Source organism: Gekko japonicus, unplaced genomic scaffold (assembly GCF_001447785.1).
Source record: "Gekko japonicus isolate JY-2015 unplaced genomic scaffold, Gekko_japonicus_V1.1 scaffold1416, whole genome shotgun sequence".
Lineage (NCBI taxonomy): Eukaryota > Metazoa > Chordata > Lepidosauria > Squamata > Gekkonidae > Gekko > Gekko japonicus.
In genome coordinates this window covers 258,851-286,766 of record NW_015175401.1, presented here as the reverse complement: position 1 = coordinate 286,766, position 27,916 = coordinate 258,851, and the positions used below count along the sequence as shown (strand labels likewise).

At 44.7% G+C, this 27,916-nt stretch overlaps 1 protein-coding gene across 1 annotated transcript in view; it reads right to left on the bottom strand.

The window, feature by feature from the left end:
* TNKS (tankyrase, TRF1-interacting ankyrin-related ADP-ribose polymerase) overlaps window positions 1-27,916 on the bottom strand; it is a 131,070-nt gene that overhangs the window by 38,821 nt on the left and 64,333 nt on the right. Inside the window, exons 7-12 of the mRNA XM_015425698.1 lie at window positions 12,121-12,215; window positions 9,009-9,075; window positions 5,911-6,097; window positions 3,556-3,677; window positions 3,044-3,135; window positions 2,869-2,947 (exon numbers count right to left, since the gene is read on the bottom strand). Of these exons, the coding sequence (XP_015281184.1) occupies window positions 2,869-2,947; window positions 3,044-3,135; window positions 3,556-3,677; window positions 5,911-6,097; window positions 9,009-9,075; window positions 12,121-12,215 (642 nt within the window). The remainder of the gene's footprint in view (window positions 1-2,868; window positions 2,948-3,043; window positions 3,136-3,555; window positions 3,678-5,910; window positions 6,098-9,008; window positions 9,076-12,120; window positions 12,216-27,916) is intronic.

Genomic DNA, 27,916 nt, shown 5'->3' with positions numbered 1-27,916 from the left:
CATGACACTCCATAGTACTCTGTGTTATACTTATAACAGGATCTAAGATTTACCTTTTATTGAAATTGCACTATTGTTAAAACATCAAATTGTTGTTGTCAAATAATGCAACTAACCTATGCTTTTTATCAATTGCATTTTTGTACATTCTAAAATATGAAAAGAACTACGTTGTTATGTAATTTTACTGTTTTGCGTTCTACAATAAAAATTATTTTTTAAAAATTGCTGAAAAATACAACCTGAAGTTTATGTCAATGGAAGCAACCACAGGAGACATGAACTGGAATAAGAACATAAGAGAAGCCAATGCTGGATCAGGCCAATGGCCCATCCAGTCCAACACTCTGTGTCACAGAGTGGCCAAAAATACCAGGTGCCATCAAGAGGTCCAGCAGGACACTAAAAGCCCTCCCACTGTTGCCCCCCCCCAAGCACCAAGAATATAGTGCATCACTTGCCCCAGTATCTAGCAGCAAGCTCTAACATTTACCGATTACAAATATGTACCTACACCCTTAAAGGACATTTCAAAGGAAATGATAGACATAGCTAATCAAAGTAAACCCAGTGCTGAGAATTCACCTGTGCCAGCTTTGTAAATGATGCTCTTTTTAAAAAGGTGTGCATGTGCGCACGCACACTTCTATGTTATAACCCAAGTACATGCACCCAGCAAGAAAACATTCTTAAGTGGAAGGATGTGTTGCTGGCGATAAAGATCAAGTTAATTCATGCCATAGTATTCCCTATTACTGTGTATGGGTGTAAAGCTGGACAGTGAAGAAAGCCGACAGGAAGGAAGTTGATTCCTTTGACATGTGGTGCTGGGGGAGTTCTATGGATACCATGGACCGCCAAAAAAACACACAAATAAGTGAGCTAGATCAAACCAAGCCTGAACTCTCCCTGGAAACCAAAATTATTAAACTGAGACGATCGTACTCAGGTCACATTATAAGACGAGAGTCACTGGGCAAGACCACAATGCTAGGAAAAGTGGAAGACAGCAGGAAAAGAGGAAGACCCAACATGAGATGGACTGACCCCATCATGGAAGCCACAGCCTTCCGTTTGCAAGACCTGAGCAAGGCTGTTAACGATGGGAACAGGGTGTTTTGGAGGGTCGCCTGCTGTAAGTTGGAGGTGACTTGATGGCATTTAACACACATGTACACACACATCCAGCGACCTTCAGCTATCATAAGCGACATGTAATTAACACTCTGATTGCAGTGCCTCTGTTGATTGGAGCACATGCAAGAAAGGTAGGCCGGTTCAGGCATGCTATCCGCACAGCTGCAGCGAGGCCACAACGTGACAAGCACTGGAATCCCTTCTTTGGAAATCTGAACACCAGGCAACACAGAAGGGTGTGACAAATGCAGGCAACGCCACTGCTCTCCCTAGCCCACTGCCCCAACGTCACCATGACGGGAGCTGCAAACCGCCTGTGTGGACCTAACTTGTGATGCCATGCCTGCCTCACACCAAGGCTGACTATGGAAAACCTAGAGAGAAACTGACACAAGCAGAACTACTTTATCCCAGAAAATTTTTTTCAAGGCTAAGTCAGCCTTTGCCAAGCGTACTACATGCATCAAATGAAGATTAACCTGCACACACACCCCAAAAGCATCTCAAAAGCAACCTTTAAAAAGACAATTCAAGACAGACACATCCATCTGTTCATAAGTCAGTCCAAACTACCAGGGAACATCTGGAAATTACGTTTTCCACCTATCAGAGCCTACATATATCCAGTGACAACAGCAGCAGCTACATTCAATCATACGACAGAAGACCCCAACCTTTTTCTCAGAAGCCAACAAAAATCCTGGAACAATCAAGTTTCATGTGGCCATAAGCCACACGGTTATGCACCAGCCATATTCAAGCTTACCACACTAAAGCCGCATTAAAGTTTGCAGATGACACAAAATGATTCCGGATCTCCACAATTTGGGCAAGTGGGCAACAATGTGACAGACGAAGTTCAGTGTTGGTAAAATTAAGCACACGGGAACAAAAAAATCCCAGCTCAAGTACAGGCTAATGGGGTCTGAACTTGTGGAGACGGAGAGGGGGAAAGATCTTGGGGGTCACAGCAATGGAAGTGTCAAGTCAGTGTGCTGCAGCAGTGAAAAAGGCAAAGTCTATTTTAGGGATTATTAGGAGAGAGACTGAAAATAAAACGGCCAAGAATATAATGCCCCCCCCCCCCATACAGATCTCATTTGGAATCCTGTGGGCAGCTCTGGGTCACCATATCTCAAAAAGGACATCGCAGAGCTGGAAAAAATACAGAACAGGGCAACTAAGGTGATGAGGAGGTTAGAGCACCTCCACTATGAGGAAAGGCTGAAGAGATGACTAAGGGGGGACATAAGAGAGGTATGTAAAATTATGCATGGGGTGAAGAGAGCTGACAAAGAGACATTTTCCCTCCCTCTTCCAAAATACTAGAACTCCTCAAGGGCATACAATGAAGCTGACGGGTGTTAGATTCAGGATAGGCATGACACAGCAAGTGATTAAAACGTGGAATTCGCTACCAGGGAATGTAATGATGGCCACAGGCTCAGACAGCTTTAGAAGGGGATTAGACGGATCCATGGAGGAAAGGACTGTCACAAGCTACTATCCACATGGTGACTAAAGGGAACCTCCACATTCAGAACCAGGAAACTTCTGAATACCAGTGCCAGGAGGCAACATCAGAGGAAGGCTTTGGCTTCTATGCCCCATTGTGGGACTCCCAGAGAAACTGACTGGCCACTATTAGAGACAGGATCCTGGACTAGATGGACCACTGGCCTGATCCAGCAGGGCCCTTCTTACGTTCTTAAAGCACAGTCCAGTACTTACCTTCGCTCCGTGCTTATGCAGAACCTCCATCACGTCATTGTGTGCTCGTTCAGCAGCCACGTGCAAAGGTGTCATGAAACTGCATTTCAAAAGAGAGACACAAACGAACAGCTTTGAGAACAGGACCTAGCTCCGCCTCAATGCAAACGCTGCCATTATCAGAGAACCCACGTACTCTTTGTTTTTTTCGTTCACGTTGGCCCCTTTCCGAAGCAGCAGCTCTGTAACTTGTTTCCGCTTGGGGTGGAGAGATGCCACGGCACAGTGCTGCAAATGAAACGGCACTCTGTGAACACACGGAAGCCTCAGGCGGGAAAAGATACTGAACGGGATACTAAAGAAACAGACAGGGCTTGCAACCCGTCAGTATATTTCAAGGTTAGTACGGGACAAGTAACTCATTTTTCCCCCCCTGGATGCAAGGCTGGACTGGAGTCCAAAGAAAGGTCACGGAGATGCAGCAGGGAGGGCTTTCTGTTTGTTGCCCAACTTCCGTTTACTGTTTTTTGTCCACAGCAGCACCCTTGGGCTGAAGAGGCAAGCGGTGCATCCAGTTAGATTCACAAAGGGGCTGAACTACATTTAACCTGAAGGAACCAGTCTAACCACAGACCGCTTCAGCAACCATTATGTATACATAGCCTAAAGGGCCGCCGAAAGCAAACCCCAGTGACTCCATGATCTCACCAGTGCCGTCTCGTGGGACTGCGGCTGCTTGAAATTAATGACCTCCAAGGCAAGTGTCTTCTTCACTTTGGCCAAGTCGGCTTCTCTCGCGGCTTGTAGTAACGAATGTCCTTTGAATTCATCTGCAGGGGAGGACACGCAAAATATTCATGAGCCTGTCAGACTTGCACAACGTTAAATTTAGAAAATGACCATGAGCTTGAGGAGGGGGAGGGAGGGAGGGAGGACGTAATTCTATATATTTCACTATCCTAATTTAGTCACCAGAATGAACCTGTTGAAGGCAAAAGAATATTTATTGGGCCAAGGCATTCGTGTGTGTGTGGGTTGTTTTTTTTACCCCATTTCAATGATGCTTCTCAACCTGACAATTACTTCAGTGCAAAATTGGTTCATTCCAGTTACAGCTGCTCTTGAAAGGGCCAAGTTGAGAGGGAAAAAAATCTACTGCAAGCATGTGAAAATACAACTCTGAAAGATCAGCAACAGGGAACTGGAACAAGCCCAAAGCCGTAGAAATTCTGTCCCAACAATGGACCAACCTACTCCCGCCCCAAGCAAAACAAGCAGCCTCACCCAGTTCAGGTTAAAATTCAGGTGCATCAAAGCTATTTGTAGCAAAGGTCCAAACAAAACAAAGAATGCTGTGGAAAGGCTTCTAAACTGGCTCTCACTACCATCCTAAACAGAACTACCCCCCTTTTAAAGTCTACTGAAGTCAATGAGATTAGAAGGGTATAGCTGCCTTGGACTGCATGGTATGTTTCTTTGGCTGATCTCACGTGGGCACCTGGCTCCCCAGTCCTCACTGACCCCAGCATGATGAAGGAACAATGGTCTAAGGCTAACTCTGATTAGGATGGAGCTCTTCCACCAGGCACCCAATACACCAAGGGCCCGGTGGCCCAATACCATCACCGACGGCCTGAGTTCCGCCGACACTAAAATCTAATACTGGCTGCATTTGCCATTGTGTTGATGCCACTCTGCCTTCGCCATCGTTACTTAAATTGTTATTAGCACCTTTGGTTGTTGTTTTAAGATTTAATGCTTTTATTACATTGCTGTCTTGAGCTATTGCATATATGTAAGCCACCCTGAGCCTGCCTTGGCGGGGAGGGCGGTGTATTAATCAAATCAAATCGATAAATAAATACATTATCAGTGACGTACAAATACACGTGTGCAGTTTAACTGCAGCTTTGACTAAAGGCGTGTGCCCCAGAGGTCTTGCAGGTCTCTAAGAGGCCAGTGGACTCCAATCCTGCTCTTCTGCTGCAGATCAACACAGCTACCCACCTGAAAGTAGATTAACCGGAGTTCGTTTTGTTCCTTTCCCTAAGCAGGATACCAAACCCGGACTAAACCCTGGTTAAGAATCCCAGCTCATGGATGACTCCAGTCCCCGAGGAGGGGCACGAGAGGGGGGCACTTTGGGCTGTGGCAGGAGGGATGGGGAGAGAAATATAAACTCAGGCTCTGCTGAAAGAGATGGTTTTGTCAGTGGGAATTGCTCTGTGCCATCCAAGCCACCGGTGTGTGTGGATGGGGGCAGGGGGGAGAAGAATTTGCTGGTGGGAAGTGCCATCAAGTGGCAGCTGACTTATGGTGACCCCCATAGAGTTTTCAAGGCAAGAGATGAACGGAGAGTGGCTTCCCGTTGCCTTCCCTGCATAGCAACCCTGGACTTCCTTGGTGGTCTCCCATTCAAGTACCAGCCACAGCTGACCCTGCTTCGCTTCTGAGATCTCACAAGACAAGGCTAGCCTGGGGCCACCCAGGTCAGGGCAAGAAGTATTTGCTTCTGTTTCTATTAGCTGGGAGGAGTGCAACGAGGTCAAGCGTTTGGCACTGAAGCCCTGCCCACCAACCTCTAAACACGAATCGACTCCTCTGGATTCGAAGAGCGCACAAGGGATGCCCACACTCAAGAATTCCGCTGGATGAGGACGAGCAACATCTATGGGACATTATCCTCCTCTAGTGAAGGACTGACATCGTTATGCAACATCCTGGGGCTGCCATCTTGCTTAACTGATAGATTGAAATCGCTGAGCACTTTATTGGTTGATATGTGATTGTTCCATCCTGTTTTTATGTGTCGGCACATGGTGCCCTGTTGTGATCCGCCTTGAGCCCGCTCACGGGGAGGGCGGGGTAGAAGTGCAATAATAAATAAATAAAAATAAAATAAAAATACCCTTTCAGGCATAAGAGTAAAATTTTGGGGTAGGGATGTTTTAAATTAAAGTGAGTGTGGCCAATCGCGTTTGGTATCACTGCACCCCTACAGAAGAGCAGCACACCTTACAGCCCTCTCTGGAGGGGAACATGTTGTCCTCTGGAGATACCTACACGTGAGCCTCTCTCTGAGCTCAGGCGTCGGGGCCATGTCAACGGCACTCTTGCCATGACAGTTGACCAAAGTCGGATCTGCGCCATGGCTCAGTAGCAGAGAACAAACTTCCACCCGATTCTTGGAAGCCGCTTCGTGTAAGGGGGTGAACTGCCAGAGGTCCATCGCATTAACACAGGCTCCGTGCTAAATAAGGAGAGAAGGCAAGGATTAATCAAGTTCACATGTTCGCTGTGTAATCTCATTTTTCCAATTAAGAGCAGCATGTAACAGAATAAGGTTTCATTATCGTCTAATGAAATCGTAGATGGGAATGAACTGATATTATAACAACACAATTAAAATAATTTCATTTAATAAAGCACTTGATAGCAAGAAATGTATTCTAGATTCAGTGCTACAAGGGCACGCTGAAAGCCTGGAATCAGCACTGAGAGATTGGCAAGATCGTTATCTTTGTGAGAACGAATTATTTCAATACGAGCTGGCATAACATAGTGGTAAAGAGCAAGATGTGTTAGGTTTCCAGTGCAAGTCTAATCTCCACTACCGAGCCCCAGTGGGTGGCCTTCCAGCATCAGTCCATACCTGCAATATGGGGATAATGCTATCTTACTTTACCAGTGTAGACCAGGATTAATATTTTGCCTATTTTAATTAACTACTGAGATGGAGTAACTCAGGCTTCAGCAGTCCCAATGATTCAGCAAAATTGGCTCTTAAGACTGCTCTGCGACAACACTTGTTAATTAATGCCATGTCACAGACAAGATGCCAGTCATAAGTTTCATACATGATCCTTTGTGGCCTCTTGGATGGGCAGTTCCCTTGAGTGAACAACACAATTTCCCCTGTTCACTCCCTGCTTCTCCAGGTGATCTGCCCAGGGCACTTACAAAATATAACACAATAAAAACATAAAGCATTAAAAGCTATTAGTTAAAATCCAGAACGGAACACCCAGCCAGAGCATAAAAACATAGCTCATCAAGCAGTTTAAAACAACAGTCTTCAGAAGGAAAGCACATTACAAAATGTTGATCATGGACCAAGCCCTTAAATAAAAGCCTGGGTGAACAGAAAGGTTTTTGGTCCGGTGCCTAAGAGAGAGAGCAATGCAAGCCAGGTGCCACTACTGAAAAGGCACTCCCGCCAGTTTCTCGCTACAATCTGCCACACCTCTGATCGTGGAGGCACAGAGAGTGGGGCTTGTGGGAAAGATCTTAGCTGGCGGGGCTGGACAATATGGAAGGAGGTGGTCCTTCAAATACACTGACCCCAAGACAGTTAGGGTTTTAAAGGTAAGAACCAGTGCTTTGAACTGTGCCCTAGGAAGCTCATTCATCAAGGGTCGGCACACTTTCCCTATGAAGAAAGGTTAAAGCGCTTGGGGCTCTTTAGCTTGGAGAAACGACGACTGAGGGGTGTCATGATTGAGGTTTATAAGATTATGCATGGGACAGAGCAGGTAGAGAAAGAAGTACTCTCCTCCCTTTCTCACAATACAAGAACTCGGGGGCACCCAATGAAATCGCTGAGAAATTCACTGCCACAGGAGGTGGCGGCGGCTACAATCATGGATGGCTTCAAGAGGGAACTGGATAAATATATGGAGCAGAGAGGAACGAGGTATAGAGAGGAACTCTCAGTCTGGGGCAAGTGATGCACTGTATTCTTGGTGCTTGGGGGGGGGACAGTGGGAGGGCTTCTAGTGTCCTGGCCCCACTGATGGACCTCCCGATGGCACCTGGTATTTTTGGCCACTGTGTGACAGAGTGTTGGACTGGATGGGCCATTGGCCTGATCCAACATTGGCTTTTCTTGTGTTCTTATTGAGTGAAAAGGAATGCCTAAAACATTTGGGGTGTTTCCACACAGGTTTTTTGCCCCAGGTTTCACGCTGTTGGGAAGTGGGTCTTTTCCTCCTTCTCCACATTCATGCACCTGCCAGGATTTCCTCTGCTTTTCTCCATTTTCCCCCAAACCTGCTTTGTTCCCATATTTCGGGAAAGATATCTGCAAAGCCTGGATGGCTGTTGTGCGGGTGGGGAACTTTGGATCTTCCTAGTCCTGCCCACGCAGCAGCCATTTCCACCATGGTAACCATCTCTTTTACCTTCTGCAGAGGGTTTTTCTTTTTCTCCCTTCTGCCACATCGAACTATGCATTGGCTTCCTGAATTCCCAGCTTTCGTTTTTAAAAAAAACGTAATTATTGAGCCCCTTTTCTTGTGGACCTATATGGAAGCAGGGGTTTAAAAACAGGCTTCAAAAAATGAAAGCTGGGAATTCAGAGAACCTCGTGGAAATCTGGGTACAGCAATATGTTGTTACAATGCTATTAAATCACCAATCAAAGGGGGGGGGAGAAACTACCAAGGAATCCTGCCGTGTGGAAGCTCTGTCACTGCTGTGATGTATGAGCAGCCACAAAAGCAAGAGGGAAACTACCCTGTGGGAAACACACCTCTCTAGGGAAGGCAGCAATGGATCTGTACAATGTCGACAGCTTGGAACTGTTATCTGTTTCAATTAATTGAGAAGAACACTTGGCTAAGAGCACCTCTGGTCCTTTCTGGACCATGCAACTATGCTTGCAGGTTCCTGCTTCTCCCCTCATCACTTTTCCCAGTATGTCTCTTTCTGGGAAGGCTGAATCCTCTAAGGTGCTTCTTATCTGAACACAAGCCAGCCATCAACACCTCTGCATAAAGGCTGACCGCAGCCTTTAAAAAAATAAAATAAAAAATTATTAGGATAACTAGGGTTGCCAACCTCCAGGTGGTGGCTGGAGATCTCCTGGGATTACGACTGATCTCCAGGTGACAGAGATCAGTTCCCCAGGAGAAAATGGACACTTGGAAGGTGGACTCTATGTCACTCTGCCCCACTGAAGTCTCTCCCCACCACAAACTCCCCCCTCCTTAGGCTCCACCCCCAAAATCTCCAGGCATTCCCCAACTCGAAGCTGGCAACCCTTAAGCATAACAGACCATATGTGAAGCTCTTTGACGAAGCCCAACATGGAAATGGCTCATTATTGCTGACACATAATATGCAGTACATTTAATTTGAAATCGTTTCCTCACTGAACTTACCTTCAACAGCAACTCTGTAACTTCGTAATGTCCATAAGAACATGCGTTATGGAGGGGCACAAGCCCACTACAAAATATGAAAGAAAGGGAATAGGTATGCTTATGGTTATCTAATTTTCAGTAACAAAAAGGGGAATAGGTATGCATATTTTTTATGGTTATCTAATTTTCAGTAACAAAAACAGTGGCTCAGTAAGGCACAAACATCCTCACACAAATGGTAATGCTGAAGGAGGCAACAACAACAAAAAAGAAACTTTTGCAAAAAAAACACCTGGCATTCCTTCACTGTCTTATCAGAAATCTACAGTACAGACATAAATGTGTACATTCTCTCACTTTTGTAACAAATACTTTCCCCATGTTTTACTTATTGAAGTATACAGCCTTCTGTCCTTCACGACTGGGGGTTTGTTTGTTTTTTGTATTTTTGCATTTTGTGTGTATGTGTGTGCGGGTGCGTACCCCTGCCTGGAAGTCCTGGCGACCTTTGGCAACTCCTACTGGGGCACAGAGAAGAAGAAGAAGAAGAAGAGATTGGATTTATACTCCACCCTTCACTACCCAAAGGTGTCTCAGAGTGGCTTACAAACTCCTTTCCCTTCCCCTCCCTACAACAGACACCCTGTGAGGTAGGTGGGGCTGAGAGAGCACTTGACAGAAACTGCCCTTTTTCAAGAAGCAGCTCTTATCAGAGCTACGGCTTGCCCAAGGTCATCCAGCCAGGTGCAAGTGGAGGAGTGGGGAATCAAACCCGGTTCTCCCACATTAGAGTACGCGCACACAACCACTACACCAAACTGGCTCTCCACACCAAACTGGCTCTCCAGAGAAGTGGTGTGACAAACTGCCTCTGCCTCCCAGCCCTGGTATTCCTTGGAGGTCTCCCATCCAAGAAGTTGCCAGGGTAGGCCCTGCTTAGCTTCCGAGAGCTGATGAGATCAGGCTTGCCTGGGCTACCCAGGGCAGGGCCGTCCTACACAGCTTTTGGTGATATTCTGATGTCGCTGAATTGTACCTGCCTTGAGAACTGTTGTGCTGACAGGTGGGCTAAGAGCTTTCTAGCCAAATAACTCAAATGACAATGAATGTTCGGGTAGGTTTTAGCTTTTATACACATTAATAAAAAAAGGTCTAAGTTCCACAGAACGTGTAAAATGGAATCATTCAGGAGGGCATTTTTATAAAGTAAATAAGACTGTAGTTAATGTCTGTGGGATTTAAGGCAGTCTTCATTGCGTATTATTATGCCGTGTTTATTGTACTGTTCTTTAATTTTGCAGTCCTGCTTTATGACACTATTTGCTGTATGCATTGTAATGTTCCACTGCATCATGGTCTCCAGTCTTGTAATTCCTGCTTTACCAACAGTATGAGACTGAGTTTTTAATGCAGCGTTCTCAAATTCTGCAGCAAGTTTACATGATATTGTTCTTAATGATTTTTAGTCATAATCTGCCTGGAGTCTCAGTGAGAAAGGTGGACTATAAACATAGCAAACAAATTTTTAAAAACATACTTCTGAAGAAAAGGACATTTAATGGCTCTCAAGTCTGAATTAAATCTTAAGACAATGTTTCTGTGTACAAAGTTGTCTCACTGCAACTCAAAAATTTGCAAAAATCTACAATATAATGTTAGAAATATACAAAACCTTATGTATACAGGCACTTTTAGGAGCACACACAGGCTAATCCCAGTGAAAAGATCTTTTAAAAGGGTGCACAGTAACTTGATTTTTAAATTATTTTTAGTAGCTTGCCAAGGGAAGGCAAGCGGCATGATTTTCTAGACCACAGCCATTGCCTTTGAGAACATCCCTTCTAACTCCGTGATTTATTCCAGGGACTGTCAGGGATTTTTGGTCCTTGAATAAAATGATTTGTAATGATGGACATTCCCTTCCAGTCTGTATTATATACTGTGTTCTGAGGTCACATGCAGCGTCCATTTGTGATCACTCTCTCCAATGGTGACACTGCCTCCTCAGTCCAGGTGCCGTCAAAGCCCTAGCATCTTCCTCCACTCCCCCTGATGGTCTCAGCAGTAACACCTAAAAGCTGCACCTTGCAGATGGACAGAACTTGTTGTGTGTTCTAAGCTGTGATCTCGGCTCACGTGCGTCCACAGGGAGGCCCAACAGGCCTGGCTGGTGCCCCACGAGAATACAGCAGATGCCTTTCAGCAGGGCCCCAAATCCTCTGGGATTCAACAGCAGATACGTTTTTTAATAAACCAATGGGGAAAGGTTTCCTGATTTTCCAGGAAGTGTGTGCTAGAATACACCGAACACTCCTCTGCACGTTGCAGAGGAAGAACAGCAGGGGTGGACAAGTTGTCTTTTACAGAAGTCCATCTGCCATTATTGATCTCACAGAGCAACTCCTAATAAGCTTCCAAGGAGCCTTGGGGTTTCTCCAGTCTGCAAACTGCTACACGATGGACTAATAAAAACCTACTATATCTAATAATTCTACCGTGACCCTAAAGCTTAACTCCTGGAATATGTGGTAATAATGGCTTAACACTATACCTGCACAAAGTGATTGTGGAAATTCATCACAATATTCTTGGGATGCATATAAAAGTCTGCATTTCAATTCCATACTTTTAAACTGGTAACACTTCACTTACTCATTTACAACTAGCTCACTAGTTAGGTAATACCATTTTCTTTTCCGAGATGTACTCTTCAAGTAGATGAACTTACACCAGTATTTGTAATGTTGATTTCTCCCACTTCTGGAGTGTTAATCAGCATCAAGTGTTTGAAAATGCAATACAACCCATCTTAAAATGGGGTGAAAAACTGGATCTGGGCTTTACCTAACCCAGCAAGTAATTATAGAGCATTCCTTTCCCACAGATGTTTCCGAAGAACATTTTGTATATATAAGTGTGCATGAATTACAATTTACTTAAAATTATATTCAACTCATAATGTCCCCACTAATGAAAATAAGGCTCTTTTGCTAGGTTAAATTCATACTAATGCGGAATGGGTGTGTGTGTGTGTGGGGGGGGGGGATCCTGAGGAATGTGAGATCAGATTATAGCAACAGATCCACATCCACTGTGACAGCCAGAACATTTGTTATGCAGCCATACGTACCCTTTATCTTTTGCATGGACATCCGCACCATGCTGAAGCAGAAGCTGAACGATCCGAACTCTGTTGTAGCCTGCGGCCAAATGCAAGGGAGTTGACTTTAAAGAGAGAGACAAAGAGACACACATCAACAATGGAGGAAGATTGTTAAGAACTGTGCAAAGAACACACCAAGATTTTGTGCTGAAAAACAGGTATGACACAGGCACAGCTGGCAAGGATGATGGGGAAAAACAATCACAAATGTCCTTCTGGATGGGTTTCCCATGAGGATCAATTCATGGGACCACCCGGCAGACAGACACTTGACCAGGTTTCATGCACTCGCTACTGGGGGACGGGGATGACAGACTCCACCTGCCTCTGTTCCCTGCTCCTAATCAACCCAAAGAAAAAACTGTGCTCTAATGTGCTCTGTTAGCTTACAGTCAAAGTATATCCTCCAAGAGGTGTTTGCACTGAAGACTCCAAAATCTAAATACATGGGGGGGGGGGGGTAAGTACCCCAGAACAGTGATGCCAACTTCCTGCAATATGGGCCATGCCCAGAGTTTCACAAGTGGCGACAGCTAACACCATGGCTCTTAAGCACTTTCACTTTACCCTGGATTGTGCAGCAAACACTACCAGCTTGTATTGTTTTTAAAAGATACCCATTAAGACTTACGGGTCCAACTGAAAGTCTACTGTAGGGGTGTGGTTTTTTTAAGTATGGTACAGACAGGCTATTAAGTAATGATCCCTTCCAAAGAAACAGAATTCATGGTATTGACTTCAGAGTGAACCTGCTGGCACAGGAGGGCTCTGTAAAACTTGTGTTTCCTGTAAATGGCAGTGACAGGTTATCTACTGATGTAGCTGCTACAAGGGTCGAAGGTTCCTTCATTTGAAAAATGTATTTTAAGCTTTGAGCTGCTAAGAAGAGAGGAAATATGGTGAGTTGCAAGGAATGAAACTTGTATTTGTGGATTCAAAATGAACAGCTGGAATCTAGAGAACAGAGAGGCTGCTTCTGTGAGCGGGAAGGGGCTTTACAGACATCACCTTCCTCAAACCACAGGCCTCCCACCCTGCACAGCAAGCTGCACTGGGGCCAAAGAAAGTGGGGAGAGAGCCAACTTTTCAGAATAGAATTGCATTGGCCCAGACAAGCATCTTATAGGAGCCTTAAATGGCCCTTCATTTCCTGGTAATAAAGCAAGTTTGGTGAGGGCACTACTTCCCCAGGCCAACCATGCAGGCAACCTCAAAACATACTTTCAAACATCTCCCACCTACTTCAACGCACCCATATAATTCTGCTGATTGCACTACAACACCCACAGGCTTTAACCATTCCTGCCGTTGCCACGATAGGCAGTATTTTGCTTTTGAGTTTCTTCTTCTTGCTTTTCGGGCACCCCCCAAAATAGGATGATTACTCCTCTCTGGACGGTCCCAGACACAGAAAATTAGAGAGGGATAACTCCAGACGAGCTCAGAATTACAGGGCAGTCAGAGGCAGGGGCCTGGATTTGCGGCGGAGGCAGCTGAGACGAGCGTCTCTCTTCTTGGCAATCCAGGGCACAAAATCCTTTGCTCAGCCATTATATTCTCGGGAAATCTTTGCCTGTTCGACAAGTAGCACGCTCCAGGCATCGAGACTAAAATAACTCTCTGCCGCATGTGCGTGGAGGCCAGAGGTAGCAAGGACATTTAAGCATGTGCACGGCACAAGGGAGATTTTAGAGAGGTGGGGGTGGAAAGGCTCGGTCTGCTTACATATTGTGAAATTTTCCTGCCATGCCGTGTCACTGAAGCCTAAGCTGAACAGGCTCTTTAAACAGAAGTGGCTGAAGCCACAGTTATTCTGCTCTACAATCCCTTTAAAAAATTTGCCATGCAGGGCTCTAACCTCTTCAGGGCCTAGCCCTTGGGAAGAAATGTCTGCCAACTACATCTGATAGCTAGTGTGTTCTCTGCTGAGTATGTGCCACTGTGTGCCCCGGACTCCCCAGAACCAGTCTGTGACGGAGCATTCGACGCGACGGCGACCAGTTCAAAGCTCCTGTGCAGCTCTATTAAGCTGTGCTTGTAAAAACCATTGGACCGGATCCCACAAAAGCCAAGACAGATGGGCTAACGGAATGGCAACAGGGAACATCGACCTGACTAGTGTTTTCCATTTTCTGTGCTATGAACCTTTAAAGAAGGAAAACGCCTTTAGCTCTGCTGCTTCCCATTTGTGCTCCAACCTTGTCTCTCCGGTGTGAACGGCCTGGGCCGACCGGATTTTCTCGACACACAAAAGTCCCATTAAACAGTGTGAACGGCCTGGGCCTCCCGTTTTTTTCTCGACACACAAAAGTCCCATTAAAATAAACTTGTGCTGATCAGAAACCTAGCAGGAAAGCTGCATGTAGCATCTGCCTATGTTTTATCGCCTCAGAGAAAGAGAAGCAAACAAGGGACCATTTTTAACCAACTCTCCTGATTCGGGGCTGGAAACTCAAGGGCCTGCTGGCTCCTTTAAAATGGGAGTCCTGTTGCTGGGAAATGGTCTGATGACCCCAAGGGAACAGGACTGGGGGAGGAGAGAAAAGAGAGAGCATCTTTACCTCGGGCTGATGCCTCATCTGCAGACACCAGCAGCCAAATGGAAACATGCATTCTGAATCCGAGGCGGCGGTGCTCTCCTCACGGAACATTTTATTATTGGATTAAGTTCATCATTGTAACAGTGGGGCGCTAAGAGACTAGATTCATGTTGTTTTTCTACTTATTAATGCGCTTTAAAATCTGCATGTGTTAGGGGGTAATAGACTGATTATTAATGAACACAAAAGGGCTCTGGGAATGTGAATACATTGACTATACTTTCCACAATGCTAAAGTCTGAGCCGGTTTGGTGTAGTGGTGAGGAGTGCGGACTCTAATCTGGGAGGACCGGATTTGATTTCCCACTCCTCCACATGCAGCCAGCTGGGTGACCTTGGGCAAGCCACAGTTCTCTCAGAGCTGCTCTCTCAAGAGCAGGTCTCTCAGAGCTCTTCAAGTCCCACCTACCTCACAGGTTCTGTTGTGGGGAGAGGAAGGGAAGGCGACTATAAACTGCTCTGAAACTGCGAGTGAAGGGCGGGGTATCTCTTCTCTCTTCTTCTAAACTTATAGCAATTAAGGACCCCAAATTTATAAATTAACCTTTCTAAAAAAAATGAGTTCTGTATCACAGGCCAGGAAGCTATTGGACTTAGACCAAAACACGATGCCATTCAGGTATCAACTTTGACACATTATATTGAAAGCAAGGAAGGAAATGGGCACGTCCATGACAACTCCCAAACTACAGGGAAGGAAAGGGTTCCCCGTCTGAATGTGCCCTGCACTTTCCTATCTCATTAACTGACTATTAAATGTCTGCAGCCTTAATATCCAGAATCAGAACTGAGTCATGCGCTGAGACAAACCACTTAAATCATTCTGCTAGATATTGTGGGATTATTAAGCGGCGCTGAAGGCACTGATCATAACCACTTAACGCTGTCCGATATAACCAACCAAAGCCAGCGTTAAAAGGCAACACGGAGCTGCACGGAATACGGATGGCAGAGGAGAGCAGCATCAACATTTCTCCTTGCGAGGGCGGCGAGAACAGCTGCCACCTAATCCTTGGCTACCATCCCACCTGTCTTGAGCAACTTCTGGGAGCTGCCGTTTCTTCCTGGCGCTGTGGAGGTCACTACAGTCTGTTATCTTGTCACGGCAACTTTCTCGTCCATCTGCTGTTCAGTCTGGCTGGGGAACTGCTGCCAGTGGCCAGTGGGCAAGAGGGGTCTTCAGCTCCCGGATTCATACTCCAGTGGTTTTACTTCCTCACAATAGCTTAGTTTAGTTTTATTACTACGGTCTTAAGACCAGCATACAATATAAACATAATATGAGAAGGGGGGGGGACAGAGATAATATATAGAATAAAAATCTAAATTTAAAAACTTTTTAAAGACGAGCCTCTCTGTAGAATGGACAACTGAAAAACATACGCTCTACCGATTCAACCTCACATAAAGTGCATGAACACAGCCTTTCAGGGTATGGTTTTTTGTTTTTTTTATTGTACCTGCCTTGAATAAGCGCAGATGGAAGGGCAGAACATCTAGCTAGGGCTTACAGTAGCTTACAGAATGGGGCAGGCCTCCTCCCGCCATCCTACTTTATCCTCAACAACACTGCGAACTATGTTGGGCAAAGAAATTGATGGGCCTAAGGTCACCCAGTAAGATGATGAATGAGAACCAGAAAATGGGGTCCTCGGTTCCTTTTGTTGCTGTTGTTGTTGTTCAGTCTCACAGTCGAGTCCGACTCTTTGCGACCCTATGGACAAGATCTCGCCAGGCCCTCCTGTTTTCCACTGTCCTCCGAAGTTGGCTCAATTTCATGTTCGTTGCATCTATGACACTGTCTAACCATCTCATCCTTTGCTGTCCCCATCTTCTTTGACCTTCAATCTTTCCCAGCATCAGGGTCTTCTCCAGTGAGTGCTCCCTTCTCATTTGGTGGCCAAAGTATTTGAGCTTCAGTTTCATTATCTGGCCTTCCAGGGAACAGTCAGGGTTGATTTCTTTGAGGATTGACTGATTTGTTCTTCTTGCAGTCCAAGGGACTCTCAAGAGTCTCCTCCAGCACCATAGTTCAAAAGAATCTATTCTTCGGCGCTCGGCCTTCCTTATAGTCCAACTCTCACAGCCATACATGACTACTGGGAATACCATTGCTTTGACCATGCGGACTTTTGTTGGCAGGGTGATGTCTCTACTTTTTATCATGCTGTTTAGGTTCGCCATCGCTTTCCTCCCAAGGAGCAGGCGTCTTTTAATTTCATGGCTGCTGTCACAGATATAATACACCGTCCTCTGAGATTTTGTGCTGGCAGTGGATACCTTAAGGACCACATATCTCTCATGAACTCAGGCAGGACACATAACACTCACACACGATATATGTATTTTTTTAAAAATTCCAGCAACGGTCTATATGGGAACCAGCAGCCATTTCCAATATCACAATTGTTAGAAAAAGTGCAGGCATTATCTTGCTTTGGTTTACACTAAGCATCCAGTGGTGCCCCAAAGTGCAAGGTCACATGGAAAAATCTCATGCTGTGAGTCAGCACATTCAGCTGACTGCAGAAAACAAGGGAACCCACAGAGTCTATGAGCTGGTCAGAAAAGGTTACTGAGATACTCTTCGCGTTAAAAGGTGTCTGCATTGTTGTCCTGAACTGATAAATGTGAATCTTGATTGTGCGTTAAGCTCCCTTCTTTCGAAGGCAAACATGAGGTAACTAGCAAGCAAATATTTGCAAGCGTCTAAATTTCTTGTAACTCAAACCAACCTACTTCTTACTGTCTGGCCCCTCAAACTCCTACAAAATGATTTTTTTTTATTTTAAAAACAAAAAAATAAAATAAAATAAAATCTAGTGAACTAGGCCGTTAGTTGATTTCTCCAAACATCTTTGAGATGCTTCACGGGAGTCAATTCCTATATGCCTGAAACAAAGTTGCATTTATTGGTGAACAATCATGACCATAGCCAAGCCTCTCAGCCATAAACAGAATACTGTTTTCCAGTTTGGGAATCACACAATATCTGCAAACACAAAATCTATTGCAGACTAGAAACAGTTTCAGCAATTTTAGAATTGATTAACTGATATTCTTGATTAGTGCTCTGCTAATCAGCTTTTATTTTTAAAGCTGTTATGCTCCTTTAAGACAAAATGGTGCCCAAAAAGGGGGGGAGGGGGAGGAGATTGGATTTATACCCTACCCTTCACTACCCAAAGGAGTCTCAGAATGGCTTACAAACTCCTTTCCCCTTCCCTCCCCCCAACAGACACCCTGTGAGGTAGATGGGGCTGAAAGAGCTCTGACAGAAACTGCTCTTTTTCAAGAACAGCTCTTATCAGAACTACGGCTTGCCCAAGGTCATCCAGCAGTTGCAAGTGGAGGAGTGGTGAATCAAACCCAGTTCTCCCAGATTAGAGTTAAATACTATACCAAACTGGCTCACAAAAATGACCAAGGGAAGACAAAACTGTTTCACTCAAACTGAGAAGGCACTCTAGGATCTAGGGAAATTGGGAGCTCATGACAGGCTCTGGGAATCTGCCTCTGGCACTGCAGTCTTGCAAATCTGTCTTTTTAGCATAAATAAACCAAAAGGACCTAAACTGAGTGCAAAATATCACCTATTTGTCCTCTGGGAGAAGTTGGGAAAAGACCTACTGGGAGTAAATTTCAATGGTTATACAGAACACAGCTGTTAGGTTGGGTTCAAATTTAACAGTATATCTTTTAGTTGCTACTAAGTAAAAGAGAACTTTCCCAACTGTTTATGATATGAAATATCTGTATTCTGTCTTTTAACCAAAGGGCTCGTAGTGATTCCTAAAAACCCAATGGTGTCCATACCACCACTATATAAAATTCCCAAAAATACACCCAGCTTTTTGGAAAGTTTAGAAATATTCCTATTAGATTTGTATTCACTGCTGCTGACTGGGAAATGATCTGAAGATACCAAGAGAAAAGGGTATCGATGTAAACCTTTGTGAAAGTCAGTAAAGATCTCCAGCCTTCCCACTATTAATAACACAAAGATTTTTCTACAGACTTGGGGGACCCACCCCCAGGTTTGCAGAAAAGTCTGAAAATGGGAGGGGGGAAATTGAAGGTGTGTGTGTGTGTGTGGGTAAATCCCTCCAAACAGAAGAGACTTGTCCGTTCATGTGCTGGAGGCACATTACCTGGCTTCAACAATGGCGCCCCAGGGCCAGCGCTGCTCTCACTGTCACAACTCCTGGCAGCAGTGCCACAGCCCTTGTGCCCAATGTGGCTTCCGCATTGCTCGTGACCACCACGGCCCCAGAATCACCGCTGCCATCTTTGAGCCTGGTGCAGCTCACCGTCACGCTGCCAGCCCTGCCACAGCCAGGACAGCCCCAGCTGCATCCAGAGACATGCAAAGAGGCCACACACATCCCTGGGATGGGGAGGAGACAGGGCTCCCAAGTACTTACCTTGATTCGGCGGGCGATATGTAGTTCTTCGCGGGATCATTCCCGCGGGGAAAACACAGGCACTGCACTATTCCGTCACCCAGACGTGACGTGGGCACATAGCCGGGCGACGCTCTAGTAATGGGGCTGGAAACTCGATGGTACCATCGAGTTTCCAGCCCCATTACTAGAGCGTCGCCCGGCTATGTGCCCACGTCACGTCTGGGTGACGGAATAGTGCAGCGCCTGTGTTACAAGCAAGAATCGTCTGGCGGAGAAGCATGTGTCCCCTGCCGGTTTGTAGGTAGGTACTTGGCAACCCTAGGAGGAGACAACCAGGCAGAGCACCAAAGACTGGAGGGGAGGCAGGCAGAGTACTGACAACAGGGTAAGGGGTAGCAAGGAAGGGGGTGGGGTGAGGGAGAGAGGAGGAAGGAACGGCACAGGAGGCTGTGCCAAGGATGGTGGGAGCTGCTTGGTTGGTTGGGCAGAGCAGCAAAGGTGGTGGGGTAGAGCAGTGAGGGTGTCATGCAGTGGGTGAGAGGAAGGAAAGGCAAGGAGAGGGAGTGCCTCGGATGGGTGGGCAGTGGGTGACAGTAGCAAATGGGGGCATGAGCAGCAAGGATGGGGTGGGGTGGCATGAGGGGAGGAAGGAAAGGCAGGAGGAATAGGATGCCCCTTCCCCGCAAGTTGCCTGTAGGTCCCTGCTTGTCTGGAAAGAGAGAAACTGGCCCTGTGTAAAGCTCTACTTGTAGATGGGCGTGGGTGTGTCCATGCACACACACACACACAAAATTGTATTTTAGATGAACTTCAGCTTTGGCACATAATAAGCGGCCCTGAGTTTTAGCAGAAAGAAAAAGTATACATATTTTAATAAATAATAATATTCTAAGACCTGAATTTGAAGTTTCGCATCTCTACTCCTCTCTTTCCAATATATGCAATAAAGCAGACCACCTGGTCCCCTTCTCTATTACCCGCTGGCCCACCAGGAAGGAAAAGATTTTTAAAATGGCACCGTGCCAGCAGGTTGATGTCACTGCCAGTGAGTACCCAGAGTGATGTCTCTTTGCTAGCGTTGACACTGATGCATCGCTAAGATCTGGCCAACACTCTATGGCAAAACCACAGAGTTCTGCCCAAACCCTAGAACACCGCATCAACAGCACGCCAATGTAACATCATTTCCATTTATTCAACAGAAGTGAAGTTGCAATATTGGCACAGCATCATCCCCTCCACCCATGCCTGCTGGTTGCCAGCCACTGGCTGCCAACCATTGCCATTGGCTGGCAAGCCTATGCGCAATACAAGGGTAACTCCTTGTGCCTATCAGTGCCGTAAGAGATGAGGAAATTATCCCAAAGGATTCTGAATAGGAAAAGCATGACTTAATTGCACTTTCCTACTCTCTCCCCCTCCACCATATGTACTGAGTGCCCAAACCAACAAGTATAGGTCTCAGTTGTGCTCTCTTAGCTTGCAGGGAAATGTATCAGGATTTATCTCTCTCATCTACCTAACGACGATGCTGTTTCTGAAATGCAAAGGAAAAGAGAAAGTAGCCCCTTGTTCCTGTTCATTTTCCTCCATCTCCGTTTGCAAAACCGCAAATAGGTTTTTGAAGACTTCTCATGATGGCAATATTTCCACTCTGCATCAATTCATACAAGGCAATAGGAGGAAGATGAAGCTGTTCAACATTTCCCTCCACTGAGCAATAGTCAAGAAAAATGGCGTACTTCAAGGCTCTCTACCCATGTGAAGTAAGATGTGCTCAGTTCAGGCGACTCATTCACATCTGCACAAACAGTAATGAATTTTGTGCTCTGAAATGGTGGTGGTGCATCACTCTGTGAGCTTCCATTTACGTTGAGGGGCTTTCTTGGTAAGTATGCACAGCATGAAAAGGATGTTAATTTGCATTTCAAGCTGTTTTTATCCTCCAAGTTCCAGCATTGTGCCAAAAATGTACTTTACATTACTTAGGGTAGTTAAAACAAGTCCAGAGACCTTGCAATAACCCTTTAGAAAATCCCATCTTTCCCCATAAAGATAGTGGGGGCAGGGTTACACATCATAAGGACAGTCATATCCAGAGATGTGAAGGCCCAAGGGAAATTTCTGAAAAGGGACAGGAAAATTCTGAAAAGGACGAGTCATTTCCACCACCACCCTTTAGGAGAGCGCTAAAAAAACACTGGAAAATAGATTCTCTTTTGAAATGTGTCTTAAGCGCTTTTCAATACAATGCTTTACTCACTCCAAAAAAGATTTATGTAAGACATAGTACAGTATTAGTTGGTAGACCATGTGCATAATATAGAGCTATGTCCTTGAAAACATGCTGAGACTGAACGTGACTGATTTTATCCACAATTATTTACTATTATTTAATCTGCTCCAATGTGTACAATTATACATTATTGAAGAATTCTGTTATAAAGGTTATCTTGACATCCAAATATGCCGCTAGTCGTATTGTTACTGTAAGACTGTTTGTCTAAATAATATTCTTCTATCTACTACAATGCATGTGTTTTTATATTTTCAATCTTTATTACCCCCTACCAATCAGTAAACTAAGATACATGTGCTAAGGTAGCACAGGCTACAACAGCTTGTAGCTCGCTCGCTCGCTCTCTTTCTCTGGTATTGGGTATACTTGGTACTTGTAGAAAATGAGGGCATTTATATACTTCTAAAATTTTCATAAGCATACCAAGCAGTAGAATTTTACATGCCAAATTACCTGTGATGCACTTTATCTTGTTAAAGCAGTGTCATGTTCAGGTTTGGTAACATTTCAGTTTTTCCCATTTGGTGTAGCAGTTAAGAGGGGCGGGCTCTAACCTGGAAAACCGGGTCTGATTCCCCACTCCTCCACACAGAGCCAGCTGGGTGACCTTGGGTCAGTCACAGCCAGTGTTCCCTCTAAGCTGAGTTAGTGTGAGTTAGCTCAGAGTTTTTTAGCCTCCAGCTCACACATTTTTGTCTTAGCTCAGGAAGGACGGCTCCAGAGCAAACTAATTTTATGCAGCAGCCAAACTACCTGCTCACAACTTTAATGCCAGTAGCTCACAAAGTAGAATTTCTGCTCACAGGACTCCACAGCTTAGAGGGAACATTGACAGCTCTCAGAGCTCTCTCAGCCCCACCTACTTCACATGGCATCTGCTGTGGGGTGAGGAAGGGAAGGTGATTGTAAGCTGCTCTGAGACTCCTTTGGGTAGTGAAGGACGGGGTATAAATCCAATCTCTTCTTTTAAAATGTCTCTCTCCAGAGATTCAACATTTCTGGAAACTTTGCCTCTCTAGCCATATCACTGTTCTTTGTTGTTTGGAGAGATGTAGCTCAGCAAGGCTGAATCTACACAAACGGACAGTCACACAGCCGACTGTTTCTGCATTGTATTGCTCCAGATTAGAGCGAAGGACTTCGTGACTGAAGACAATCAACCCCTCCTAGCAAGATAAGGGACGAGGGTTTTAGCGAGATAAAGGGCAAGAGGTTCAGACTAATTCACGAGCACATGACATCATTTCCTTACTACACCATAAGAGCCAGTGAGGTGCTATAGTCGAAGTGGTGGACTAGGATCTGGCAGACCCAGGTTCAAATTCCTACTCCGCCATGGAAGCATTGGGCCAGTCACAAACTCTCAGCCTAACCCACAACTCATGGGATTGCTGTGAAGATAAAATGGAGGAGAGGAGAATGATATAAATTGCTTTGGGTCTCCCAGTGGGGAGAAAGGCAGTGTATAAATGATGATAAAGTCTACCACCACAGATTCCGCATCCAGTGTAAGCAAATGAGAATTATAGCTCATGTCTGAAAGCTCTCCCCCAGTGTAAGGAGCCCTACTGCAACTTCCATTGGAGGAAAAGCCACTTAAGTTGGAAGAAGTTGGATGGATCCACCAATTACTGTTTCTAAGGGGCTATGCTGGGTTCATCTTTGGTCAGTAAGCCAAACATTTTTTTCTGCCTTGATCACACACAGCATGGCTAGAGATGTGAAGGCCCGGGGAAAAAACGGAACAATTCGGGGGAGAAACAGTTTTTTTCTGTTTTTTTCCTGAAGCCTTTTTGTTTTTTTCCGAAAAATTGGAAAAATTGAAAAAAGGGGGGGAAAGGGGGAAAAATTGATTATGGAACGTTTTATTTTAACATGATGAATAAAATATTTTAAGACAAGGTGTTCAAATATTTTCCAAATCATTTCTTTTATATATATATATATCTCCTAGGTTACAAACTGAACTCTCCAATGCAAGAACAAGATGCATTTCTTTCTTTAGGAGGTGCGATTGTCAGAAGAAAATAAAAAAGTTTCAGTTTTGTTTTTGCATGTGGATGGATATTCTGTTTGTAATAATTGTTTGGATACACTATATTTTTAATATGCTAGTTATGATAATTTCATGCCAAGTAAAAATGTCCATAGTCATATTTTATGTTCCTAAAGTAACAGAATGACTTTCCATCTAGAAAAGACAAAAAAAATGCTAATGTAGCAATTTTTTCAATTTTTCCGAAAATTTCCGTTTTTTTCCAGGGGGAAAACGGGGGGGGGTGGGGTTTCCGAGCTTCAAAATTTCTGGAAATTTTACATCTCTAAGCATGGCAGGAGCTAGGTCGTTCAAGTGTTTTTAGACAGCAGCTGAAGTATGTTGTGCAGTCAATTTATTGGTACACAGTTCTGCAGGGAGCATTTTATAATATTAATTTTATTGAGAGTTGGCGTAATTTTTTTCCTGTATTGTTGAGCCAAATAGATCACAATAAACTTTCCCTAATCAGAAGAATTACATAGTTTAATTAAGTGTGCCATTCCTGAGCTTGTAATATTAGTTTTCAGTATTTTTATCTTTGATCAACATATGCGCATATTTACTGCCAATATATTTAATCATTTGACATTTCAAATTTAAGCACAGATACTATCCTACTCCTCCTCGTTTGTAATTAAATTCATTGCCAGCTACTAAAGTCATAGATGCATTCAAAATGCTTATACAACAAGTATAAAATTGGATTTCTAAAAATATGTAAAGCAGCAAAAGCTTAATTATTTGAAAGAACTCAGGAATTAGTTTTCTGCCTACAAAACCTTGATCATCTTTCGCCATCAATTAGTACAGGCCACTGGCAATGCTCCCTCTAAACTGTGGAGTCTTGTGAGCAAAAATTCTATTTTATGAGCTACTAAAATTAAAGTTGTGAGTGAGCAATTTGGCTGCCACATAAATTAGTTTGCTCTGGAGCCATCCTTTCTGAGCAAAGACAAAAATGGCTGAACCAGAGACTAAAAAACTGTGAGCTAGCTCACACTAACTCGGCTTAGAGGGAACACTGGCCACTGGACACAATACTTCCAGAAAGAAACATTGCTTTAACTATATTTTGTATAAGACTTCGAGAGATAGTTGAAGTCTTATGTACAGTCACATCTAATGGTGTGCGTTCGGTATAAACCAAACTGAATAAATACCCAAAAAATACCTTATCAGTGTTTTTCGGGTATTTATTCAGCTGAATACAGATCTCTAATCTGATTTGGCTAACACTATAGCTGAGCCCGAATAAAAGCTGATATTATTCAGCTTTTATTTGGGTACAGCTTAGAGAAACTGAGCCACATTGTGGTGGCATGGGCTGGCTTGGAAAAAAGGATTTAAAGAGACCTCTTTAAATCCCTTCTCCAAGTTGGATTGCTACCACAGCTGCGGCAGCACAACTCAGCATGTGAACTCAGGCATTTAAAGGGACTGCATCCCTTTACATGCCTTTTTCCCTCCACTGGAAATGGAAGATGTGGCACTTTCTCTGGGGGCCCACAGAATTGGACCCCCTGGTCCAATATTTTTGAAACTTGGGAGGTTTTTTGAAGAGAGGCACCAGCAGCTATGCTGCAAATTTGGTGCCTCTACTTCAAAAAAAACCCGCAGAGCCCCAGAAACCCCTGGATTGATTCTCTGTTATAGCCTATGGGTTTCCCAATGATTTCCCAAATCCCAATACCATGCCGATACTGGGATGCGGGAACATCAGGAAATACCCATATATTTTGGGTTCAATATATCCAAACGTGAAAAATATCATTTTTTCCACACCCCTAGTTACAGCCTCCTATAACTATACACCAGATACTGCAAAATCCCTTTTATCTGGCACTCAGCAGTGCCCAGCAGGCAGTGGATAAGTATGCTGTTAAGTCCTGGGCGGGTCCCAGACATAGCCCCTCCATGCTCTGTGCTGCTGCCTGCTTGCCACCACTGGGCGGGTCCCGCTAGCCAGAAGTACACAGCAGCCCAAAGCTGGAGATGGCCATACCCACAATTCACAGCCCACTCTGCTGCCACCCACTTAGCACTGCTTCTCCTGCTGGCCACCAAGTGCACCCTAGCAGTGATAAGCAGACAGCAGAGCAAAGCAGGTGGCAGCCATGTCTGGCACCTGTAGCCTGTTGAGATGACAACAGCGGCAGCATACTTGGTTAAGCAGCAACCCCTATTTCCCATGAACACCAGGGAACAACACTTTTACTGCACAACCTTTTTTGAGTAAAGTAGCATGTTGTTGCAAAGAAGGAAATACTGCAGGAAGCAATTTTGAATTTCTTCATGGAGTATCTCCTGGCTCTAGAAACCACAATGAAGTATGTAAGACATTACTCATAGAAGTAGGGGAGGGATGCAACACAATACCTTTACCAATATGCAAAAACATATAAAACGGGGGGCTTTTTTACTAATACCAGTTACAGCACACAGAGGTAACAGTATTAACCCTTGCCTCTTCATAGTGAAAACTTACATACTCTGATCCCCAAACTCTGATGTGAATGTGGGGGCTCCAGGGAGGCAGGTAGGTACAGACATCAATCCTCACCATTGTTGATTAAGAAACAGGAACGGGCCATATACTCCCCCCCCAATCCCTGACCTTCTCCAGAGTGCCATCTCTCTATATGTATAGTTAATGTTTACTGCAGTAACCAGGGTAAGCATAATTTACACTAACCGGGGTTCATTATTAACCAGGGTTTCCATCTCCTGGATTGAAATCTAGGTAGCATTAAGCATAATTAATGTTAAGAGAAAGTAAGCCATTGTTATGGCTTGGGAGAAATTTGCTCCAGAAAGCTGAATTTATGGCCAGTGTCCTTTCTTCCACAATCTCAAAGCCCACCATGGTTAAGTGACTGAACAAACTATACTGGAATTGTATTAACAAATAAAACTATGAGAGCACAACAGCCTGCAGAGCTCTGAACTGTGGCAAGAGTTTTTAACACTTACAGAGATGGCACAAGAAAAACCAGCACCCCTAGTGGTGATCAAGCAGCCAAAGAGCCAATAATTTGCTGCCTTTTAATGGTATCCCAAAATCTACTCCCTAAGGTAGATAATGCTCTTGATTAGCAGGGCTGTCCTACAAAACCTGACATTTATTGAGACCACCAAGCCTGTAACCATACATTTATATTACACTTTTTCTGATTTGAGCAAAAACTTAAATTACAAAAAACTTGAGATGCAACAGCACAAATTGTTCTGTGAACCACTACCCAAACCTCTTCCCCTTATAACTATCATGTACTTAAGAGCATTGCCAAAGATTAGCACTACCGTTCCTGAAGTATTGTAAAACTGCTTCAGGTATTCATAAGAACATAAGAGAAGCCAATGTTGGATCAGGCCAATGGCTCATCCAGTCGAACACTCTGCCACACAGTGGCCAAAAATACCAGGTGCCATCAGGAGATCCACCAGTGGGGCCAGGACACTAGAAGCCCTCCCACTGTTGCCCCCCCCCCAAGCACCAACAATACTGTGCATCACTTGCCCCAGACGGGGAGTTCATCTCTATACCTTGTGGCTAATAGCCACTGATGGACCTCTGCTCCATATGTTTATCCAATTCCCTCTTGCCTATAGGAATTTAACTACACAACAATATACTACTTTTCAGTTCAGTACTTCAGTTTAGAGTTCAACTTGTAAACAAAACTGCCACCAACCCGCCTCACCCCCAACAAGTGGTTGGATAACATCTCAGAATACAATTTGGACCACATTTTTAAAAACTCAGATTGCTTACACCGAAGGGGAAGGAGGAGAGCTGGTTTTTATACCCTAAGAAGTCTCAAAGCGGCCTACAATCGCCTTCCCTTCCACTCCTCACAACCAACTGTTCTAAGGAGATTCAGAAGTGCTTGGAGACCAACAAATTGTAAATAGTTCAACTGATGGCCATTGTTTGTGTGTGCATGTGTGTGTGGCTTTACTGATTTGATTTCTCTTTACTCAACCACTTAACAGGAGATTTAAATCACAGAAGCCAAGGGCCTGGGGCAACAGTTTCCTAAACACTCCATTCCTGCACACCTGACACGTTTACAGAAATGCTATGATCCAGTCAAATTAAGCAATAATTCCTAATGGTTTCAGTGAGACAGTTAAGCATTTTGCCTAACATTCCCAATGAAATAAACGGGACTTCATGTGCTCAGCGATGGCCAGATGATCCACAAAATGTTTAAAGAACAGATCCTTCCTGGATTGAAACCTAAATGGCCTACTGGCCGCCTGGCGGCCACAACCTACCCTAATTCTTCCAAGCCTCCCTTCCCTCCGCCATCTGGGGGACCTGTCCCCAGCTGCAGCCTTTGGAGTACAAATATTTTAAGCCGAGCTACGAAGGCTAGGTAACTAGGCTATGAAGATTTCGGCAACCACTAACCACTGA